At 38.0% G+C, this 9,650-nt stretch overlaps 1 protein-coding gene across 2 annotated transcripts in view; it reads right to left on the bottom strand.

Annotated features, from left to right (window-relative positions):
- Positions 1–463: 463 nt before the first annotated feature.
- scn2b (sodium channel, voltage-gated, type II, beta) overlaps positions 464–9,650 on the bottom strand; it is a 17,050-nt gene continuing 7,863 nt past the window's right edge. The window contains exons 3-6 of one of the 2 annotated variants that reach the window (XR_004330517.1): positions 9,409–9,625; positions 7,187–7,379; positions 4,699–4,762; positions 464–4,202 (exon numbers count right to left, since the gene is read on the bottom strand). Coding sequence is in view for 1 of the 2 variants with exons in the window: in XM_032509814.1 (XP_032365705.1) it covers positions 4,172–4,202; positions 7,187–7,379; positions 9,409–9,625 (441 nt within the window). In the remaining variant the exon portion in view is untranslated. The remainder of the gene's footprint in view (positions 4,203–4,698; positions 4,763–7,186; positions 7,380–9,408; positions 9,626–9,650) is intronic. The other variant, XM_032509814.1, reaches the window with a different exon arrangement.

Here is a 9,650-nt window from a genome sequence, read left to right as displayed (position 1 = left end):
AGGTGCTGTGAGGACTCTAAATTGCCTGTAGTTGTAAATGACTGTCTATCTGTAGGTAGTCTGGCTTAACGGTTGTACAGTACATTGCTGGGATAAAGCCTGACAACGGGCGCATGAGAGATGCGCCAGATGTCCCTCCCCTCTCACTATTTGCTGTCGGGGCTTAGCAGCGCCCAGAACGGTTATGAGTGGTTTAAAGAAAACAAACAAACAAGCCAGAGCATTTTTCCCCTATCCCAGAATAGATAAGTGGTGTAGTCAGACCATACTCCATCGCTGACACAATGCTGCGGAAATAGATCTGGAAATGCAGGACTAGTCTAATAGGTGTCAGCCCTGGGACACACTGGTGGTAGACAGTGGTGTGCCCTGCTTCTCAACCAATGTGAGCTGGGATAGGCTTGCACGGAATATGCAGGTATAGATAAAGGACAGATGGAAAAAAAGAAAGTACAAAAAGCTGTGACATTTTCCCAAATAATCTTTATTTAAAATACATAATGTAATGACAGCTGCTTGTTCAAAAGCAGCATGGTGCAAGCATTAGTTTGGTGTTCACTAACATTTAAAGTGATACAAGAGAAACTGTTTAGGCCAAACTCCTAGCCAGAGATGGTAATGGATTCACAATGTTTAATCTGTCTAATACATTACACAGTATTAATGTTTTGTTTGTTTAATTGTTTGTGATTGAGAAATACAGTATATACAAAACCTCCCTGGTTAAAAAAACTGCATTAAATTTGCCCCAAATGTTAACCTGTCATCAGTCTGTGGGTCAACCACACAAACCCAGCAACTTAAACGTGCATGATCCCACACAGACATCAGTGTCCTATTACAGATAGTGTTCCCCTAGCCAACTAACTCAACAATTACCAGACTGATCACTCAATACACCACCGATAATCATACAATTTTAAATAATAAAAATAAAAATACCCTATTAAGTAACAGGCATGAACACAAACCTGTACAATGTTTTTTTTTTTTAGACAATATCAGAAACCAGGACCGGCCAAGCCACCAGATTTGGAAATGCCAACCACGCTTCAATATTTGGATGACCCAGCTAACCAGCTTAAACATTACAGGTATCATAGAGGCATCACTGTGGCCGCTGGCCTGTCATCACACCCTTTAAGTTATAACGTCATAGGACATTCAGAGACAAACAAAGCTTACATGCTGCAACATGTAAAAGAAGACAATAATAAATAGTGATCTATTCAAAAGAATATAATTCATTTTTAACATTTAAGGTGCTCCAATCAAATAGATTATAAAACAATTCACCACACCACAATACATTTCCCATTTAACCGTACAATCACCATGCCCCACAGCCACACATTCCAATATACTATCTTATTAAAGTGTGCTTTATATGCTTTCCTTTTTTCCATTATATTCACATGCTCTCTACTAGGATTATATTAGAATTGGTATAAATGTGTCAATGTGCAAAACAATATCAACAGAGTTGAGGTAAACGTATTACTTTGGAGACAAAGCTTGGATGTAAGTTTTAAAATCGGTATAATTTTATTATATTAATCTGCTTTAAAATAAACACTAAAATGTGTTTTATTGACGAGCAACGGCTCAGTTTAAAGTGTTTCTATTTTTAAATCTCTATAAAATAGGGCTCCAGTTTGACTCCAGTTGGAGTTAGAATAAAAAGACGTAGATAATTTGTGCGGAAGCTTTTTTGTTTTCTTTATATTATGACATATTGAAACTTTAATTATTTTGTTGATATTTTACAGGAGGCAGATGAAACTCATCGATGTGCAACCAAATATTAATGAGACTTTATGAATCAAATATGCATGCAAAATACTACTGTATATACTGTATGTATTGACAAATGGTGCCACCTGATTGATAGAGTGAAAGCTTAAACATGCTATAGCTTTGGCACACATTGCTCTGGTTTTATGGAAGTTACTTACTTTTGTTTTTTAAATAATATTTTTCTTTCTGATATGCACTGTTTGACATGCAGTCATGGCAGTATAGTACAATGTACATGCTTTAGTTGCCAAAATAACAAATTGTACCCGTTTTTTGTCAGTAATCTCTTCTCTGTCTCTCAGTTATGGACATAGGCTTCATATATTTAATTTGGATCATTTGGTCACCGGTCTGTGCGTAGTCTTCTGTTAGGGCATACTTTATTAATTCCTACCATAAACATTAATAATAGTTTGGCTCTAACAGGAATTATGTGTTTGTGGCTGTAATAGGAGTTTTTCCCTTTAAATTGTCTTCGACATGTTTTTGACTTTGACAAAAATGCTGTCATGATGTCAACAATAATTTACTTTAGTATATCTCTAACAACATACTTCTCATTCAGTGCTAACTTCATTTGAACTGTAGGAAAGAATCCGTCCGAGGATATGTCAACACTGTCACTGATAATTTTCCCAATGCAAAGTCTGCAGTCTATAAAAACTTCTTTTAACCCTGTAAATAACAGACTCAACTTAAATAGTTGCATGCTACTCAAACTTCTGTAATCAGGCATATCATTCCACTAGATAGGGCCGGGATGGAGGCAAACTTAGCTGTCATACGAGTGGGCAATATAACCACTATTGACATATTAGTAGTAATTAAGATTTGGCTATGCTGTTTGTATTAGTTTGTATTTGTATTTATAATGGAAGTACTGCCAGTAAGTACTGCAGAAGCATTTCAACTCACTGCATGCAGTTGTTAATTTAGGCCACCTGACTAATCCACACCTGACATTCCATTTAGCTGCTTCAGTTTCAGGGTACTGGTATTGTTCATGCTGGCTCATTGTCACACTGGCTCTGTCTGAAATTGCTCCCTTGTTTATTCACTACTCCAAATATAAAATTTCAGACACTTCATGATAATTTTATGTTACCACTAAATATCATGGGACTGTAATTTTCACAACTTCAAAAAGCCAAAACAAAAGTACTTTTTTGTTCCATAGTGGTATTGAATTTTTGAGAGCACTGTATAGTGCATGCTTTTTACATACTCAAAATTCAGAAAATGGCGGAGGGTAAATATAGTGCACTATATAGTAAATAGGGAGTGTTTTCGGACATAGCTACTGTCTTGGCTTGAATAGAACAGAACCATTGTTAATTTTAGTAGTACACCTGTGCTTTTCCTTCTATGACAAGTCAACACGTCTGCTGTGAAAATAGGTCTATTAAGCAAAGTACATAACAGATTCTGTTGACTATGCAGGGCAATAGTTTTTGCAATAAAACCTTCCACAGGCATGAGGAATGTTTCAGAATGCTTTTTGGCTAATCATTGAGACATGTACAGTAAACATCATTTGGTTGAGTTACTGACAATCAGTTGTCTCAAGATAAGAAAAGCCAGTGGTGAAAGGACATACACATGCACTAACTGTGCCCCAATGGTAAGACATGGTGCCTATAAAGGCAGTTGAGAGACATTGCTTTAAGGCAATGTCGCAAGACACTTGATTCATAGTATGTTAAACCAAAAAATTTCACCCCCACAAAAAAAGCTGTTGTGAAACAGTGGCGCAAACTGCACAATTTACCATCACATGATAGATATACACTCAACATTTACTATGCAGTGTGCACCTTTTAACTTCCATCAAGTATGCAGCTCTGCCTCCACAGCCACTAGTAACGTTATTAATAATAGATTTAACTACAGGCAATCCAATTAGATATTGTGATGCTGTGATATTGTTACCGTTTTATATTAAAATTATACTGTGGTATACATTTTAGGTCATACCGCCCATCCCTACCCTGTCCTATAGTGTGCAATGAAATGCCATTTATTATTATGTGAGCTACTTCTAGTGCCACTGAATGAAGTAATTTGTGTTTAATGGTTAAGTTGCAGAAAAGTGTCCACTGGCTTATTTGGAGGAAAAAGACACATCTCACACAGACCTGTAGAAATACGCATCAGTACACACACATACTGTACAAAAAAAGCACACTTGCCTGCACTGGCACGCGCGCGCACACACACACACACACACACACACACACACGACACACCCACACACACCACACACACACACACACACACACCAAACACAAACACACACACACCACACAACAAACCACACACAACAACCCACACACACACACACGGTATCGGTGGACAATGATTAAATCAGTAGTTACTATAGATCTTCAGGAAGGGGGTGCACATGTCTGAAAGAAAAGAGAGGAAGAGAGAACAAACAATATTTTGACCTTAGCTAGTAATATTTTTGGAAGATGTCCCAATAGATAAGCCTCTCTGGAGATAAAGTCAGCAGGTAGGGAGTTCTGGGGCAAAATACACAAAAAAAATCATACACTTGCAAATACACGCTTATTTTTTTTTTTTAACTTTTGAAGACACTGCATATCCACAGTCTTATATTGACAGAGAGAGGACTTCCAAGTTAATCTATTGATAAATGACTACAGGTTCTGGTTCTGTATGCTACAGCAACATTGTAATTACTTTGGCTAATTTCAATTTGTAATGTAACATGCAAACAAGGCAGTGTCCTTTAAGTTTGCTTTGACTTTGGTGGGTACTACAATTTGTTGTATTTCAAATTTTTCTCCATACTGTCCAAGTCGTGTTCTATAGCAGACAATGGTGTTCATGAGAGACAACAAAAACAGTCCAGATTGGTTGACATGAGCAGGTATTTACCAAGATGTTGGGGGTGAGAGCTCCACAAGCCGTTGGTTCAATCAGATGACCCAGCTATGGTTGTCTATAGATATAAGTGAAGAGATGCCCGACAACAAGTTAGCTTTCAGTCAATAGAGGGAGAAGGCTACTTCCTGGTAGGCAAATAGCAGAATTGTGGAGATATGAGACATTGCAAACTTGTTTATTTCTGCTAGGGCTAGGGTCTTTATTAAACCAAATCTAGCATTACGAACAGCAAATGCTGGTCGAAATGACTATTCGTTTTTAATGCTGTCATTTTCTTTAGTCTGTGGCCCAACAGGTAGATAAAGTCTCCTATGTAGTGTTAATGAAAGTGTTAAAATATGAAAGCATTATACATGCATTTGATGAATGAATGAGATGAATGAGATAAGAGTATTTCAAGTTTCTCGTCCACGTTTGCTCAGCACCAGTAAATTGTTTGTACAGGACACAGGAGTTTTCTATCCAGAAGTTATTGTAAAGAAACACTGTGATTGGGTCTGCAGACATAAGAAAAGCTACACAACATAACCTTTTGTGTCTAAGCCGTGTGGTTTTTCTTTTGCACAAATAATATTTGGGACAGAAACTGTTGGGTATACACCAGGACATGGTAGATCATGCAATTAAAAAAAAGGCTAAAAACCTTTTGTGTTTTTATTACACTACATGCCAACTTGAAGTCATTTGGGAAAGTAGTTGTTTTGTGTTTATTTGTGCATATTAATTTTGATATATGTGCTATGGACTAGTCCATACTGAAGAAATATATGAAATTAAGCCCCATGACCAGTGGCCTGGGCTATATAATTAAGATTTTAAGGAAACAGGAATATGGATGCTTCAGTTTAAAAAAGGGTCACAAAGCACTTACTGGTATACAACTTTTAATTTAGTGGCATATGTCGATGGTTTGCCACTAATGACTGTTGGTACTGTATATTGCTGCTGTTTTACACACATGTATAATTTAAAATGACCCAACACACTTACCATTGGCAGAAACCACTTATAGCTGAATTTTGTACTGCCATACAGTGTGCCACTGCTGACTATTGGTTTGCTGCTGCTGTACTCCTCATGGAAATGCCACTTATAGCTTACAATATGCCATAAACGTACTGGAAGATAACCATGCAACTGCCAGTGTTATACTTATACTTTTGTGGTAGCTAATGTAGAAGGGCAACTAATTATGTACAGTTAGCATTGCCCGCAGAAATCTGACATAGTCAAAAAACAAGCCATACAATTGTTAAACTGTTACTTATATTACCAACTTGGTAGTCAGCACATTACAGTAAGTCACTACTGTGTGAAATTGGCAAAATGCTACTGATTTTGACAATTAATACTTGCTAGAATATATCAAGTGTTTTTTTCTTTCTTTTAATTGTTTCATGTAAGAAGTGGTATTTGTCATAGTGATCTGTCATTAGAGTGGCATATGCCAGCCACCTAGACATAACATTAAAGGATAACTTTGTTTTTTTTTTCAACCTGTACCCTATATCACTATGTTTTTGTGTGTGAGTAACTGATGGAAACAACAGTCTTTGAAAGTGGTCTATCATTAGACACGAGCGCTGGGACTAGCAGCCGCAAACCTTTGCTGCAGTGTAACTTTATAGGGCAAATGTGCATTATCCATTTAAAATAACACTACTTTTAGCAAGTATAGAGCCAACATATTTTCACATGTAAATTGTGTGTTTATTTCAACCAAAACTAGAGTTGTGATTGTTGGAAAAGCGGAAAGACGACACAAATGGATTTTTGTTTTTATTTTGTTTTATTTACAATGCTAAAGTTACTGTTTATTTACATATAGTCTGGTGGCTTTAGTGAACTAAACTCTGCGGGTGTTATGTTTAAAAAAAGGATCTTACTCTTTAAAAGAAAGGTTGTCCTCCTTAGAAATTCTTTCCATAGTGTTGTCAGCCACTTAGAATATTAATCTGAGCCTGTCAGTGGCATTACAAGCACTTTTGTGAACGTAAATAGAACCTTGCCCAATGGCCCTATTAACCTACATTGTAGGTTGTTTTGCTAACTGCCGACAGCAGTGGTCATGCTCAATACTGGATCAATGTCAAAGATTGTTGTTACTTAGACACAAAAACATAGTAAATTTGGGTCCAGGATAAAAAAAAAACTTCCTTATTCATCATTAAAGTTACCCTTTAATAGGGCATTGGCATATTTTAGTAAGATTAGTCTGTTTATGAATGGCACACAATCACAGCATATGATAATAAGCAGTGCAATATGCCATTAAGAATCAGCATGTGCTGGAGGGGAGAGGTATCTGACTGAACTAAAGTTACATGTTTATCAATAGCATGTGCCAGCAGAACATAAGCTGCAAAAAATATTAGTGTACCACTAAAACAAGAGTAGCATACTGTTAGCTATGTTTTGATCTTGGTGCTACTGGTAGTTTCTTCTGGAGGATTAAGGATATTATGGTGAGATTTCTTACTTGGTTCCCTCCTCTGCAACACCTTCAGCCTCCAGTTTTCCCTCCTCCTCCGTCTTCTCCTCTGAAATCAGTTCCTGTTTCCTGTGTCGACGAAGACATTTCACTACAACCATGGAAAGGATCAGCAGAGCTAATGCTCCACCCACTGATGCCCCAATTGCAACTGCGATGGTTGAATCCCTCGGAGGGGGAACTGAGGAGAAGAGAGGAGAGGGTTAAAAATGTTGTAGACAAAGCATGGATTCAAGTGCAATGCTAGCTAAAAGCTCTACTGGGCTGATTAAACAGAGTGGAAAGAAAGAAAGTGCTGCTGAGTTAGCCTGGCTCTAATGTGTGTGTGGGTGGGTACGAAAGAGATGCTGATGGACTAAGTTCAACTTCTTGTGGGTCAAGTAAAAAGCTGATTCATCACCAGTAAGTCCTCATTCTCTAGGACTCACACACACACACACACACACACACATACATATACATATATGATTATAGTAGTGCATTTCTCCTTACAGTGGCAAAGAGAGCTCAGTGCACTACAAAACCATTGATAACTTTTACACCACTTTTGACAACACATACATTTTATCACATTTAATATAGCAAGTCCATATTCTGGGTTTTATTACAGTATTTCAAACTTATGTTGTCTAAATATGGCAATGCATTTAGTCAATGTGTAGCTTGCAACGGTGTAAACAGCTAACTATGAAAACCATACATGTTATTCATGAGTCACAACTGTTATCAGCTTGCAATGTTAGCTGGTTCTGCCACTCTCTTCACAGAAAAAAAGTTTGGCTTTGCCAGACCTATCAGCAGACCTATCTCCATAGTGCTGTGTCAGCGCTCCAGGGGCAGCTTAGCCAACCATGGCAACGGTGTACATTTAGATAGCTGTAAACTTGTTTTTGTTTTTTGTCTTAGAACTTTGACCCTCTCACTGTGTCTTCACTTCCTCAAAAGTTAATTGTAACATTTTAGTAGCCTAGAAACGTATTGTTCAGCGTTCAGTAGCACCACGCTAACCAAGCCAAATGGTTAGCGCTAGCGTCAGCTGGTAACTTAAGGGAAACTTTGTCAATTTTCAACCGGCTCTGTTTCACTGCAGCATGGGAAGTAGATGAATGACGCCAGCGTCCGAAGCTCTCTGCTCACCCGCTGGTAAAACTCCGCCAGATAGTGTCAAGCAGTTGAAAATGGGTACTCGGTGATTTATCTTGTCTTGAGTTTGTGGGAGAGGTAGCCTAACTTCCAACTTCAAACTTTGAGCTCCTTCTTTTTACTTGACAGTAGGAAATTGATGTTCAAACTTGTATTCATACCATTAAATCAGGTAGCACCATTGCCAAAGTGTATTTCCTGTAAGTTTATCAAGTGCAAGACACAAATAAGAAAATAAACTTCCTGGTCACCGAAATTAAACACTTTAAATATCAAAATCCAATTTGGTTTGTGGTCCATTTTTTTATTTCATTTTTTTGACTTGAGCATAACAGTGTAAGTACGAAAAACATGCCTTTTTTTGTTTGATACATACATGAATAACGAGACATGAATGGTTTGTTTAATTTTTCCAATTTAAGATTCCCAATTAAATATGAAAAGAGCAGCTTATCCTGTCAATCATGCTGTCAACAGGATTCAAGCATTCTGCTGCCATCTACAGTCATCAAGTGCAGCACCACACAAGCCACTGCCTACCGCATTATAATAGCACTCAAAAAAAAATGACTAAACTAAAACTTCTAGGCAAGACCCACCCTTCATTCAAACACTACTATTGGCCAGGCGTCCATGCTTACGCAAGATTACGTAACCTGACTTGTTAAGGTCCTAACCCCTAAACAGTTGTCTATCCTAATCTCCGCAACTCAAGGTCAATGCATAACCCCATCCAATCGAGCTGCTTTGTAGGGCAAGACATGCCTAGAAGTTACGTGGGATCCATAATAACGCCCACCAACCACTAAGGCGTTTACACATTAAAGTGGCAGGAAGCACGTCAAATGGAACCTGTAACATCTGTAGCACTCCCCCTTGAAAATACACTTCCTAATTTAGGATCAGCATTGAATAGCACTTAAGTTTGGGAGCTGCGGGTGCATTTGAATATTTGAAGGATGCTGCCAGCTAAAACTACATCAGGGAGTGTATCTTGAAGGCAAGGATTAGGATTTATAGACAATTACAATTTAATATCTTTAGAAGGTGTAGCATTAGTATCTTACGTTCAGTAACGACAATGAGCTGTATGACACCATGTCCCTGGATGCGGTCTGGGGGGTTTCTCACATAGCAGTTGTAAATCCCCTCATCCTCGATCTGAACATTTGATAAGGTGATTGACAGGTCGTTCTTATCTAGGTTTCCGGCAAACATCACCCTGTCTCCAAACCGGTCTGAAAGCAGAGGCACCATTCCTCTCTTCTTATTGAATGTCATAAACTAGAGAGAGAGAGAGAGAGAGAGA

Source organism: Etheostoma spectabile, chromosome 3 (assembly GCF_008692095.1).
Source record: "Etheostoma spectabile isolate EspeVRDwgs_2016 chromosome 3, UIUC_Espe_1.0, whole genome shotgun sequence".
Classification (NCBI taxonomy): domain Eukaryota; kingdom Metazoa; phylum Chordata; class Actinopteri; order Perciformes; family Percidae; genus Etheostoma; species Etheostoma spectabile.
Note: the sequence above shows the minus strand (reverse complement) of the source record. Positions and strands in the feature narration are given on the sequence as shown.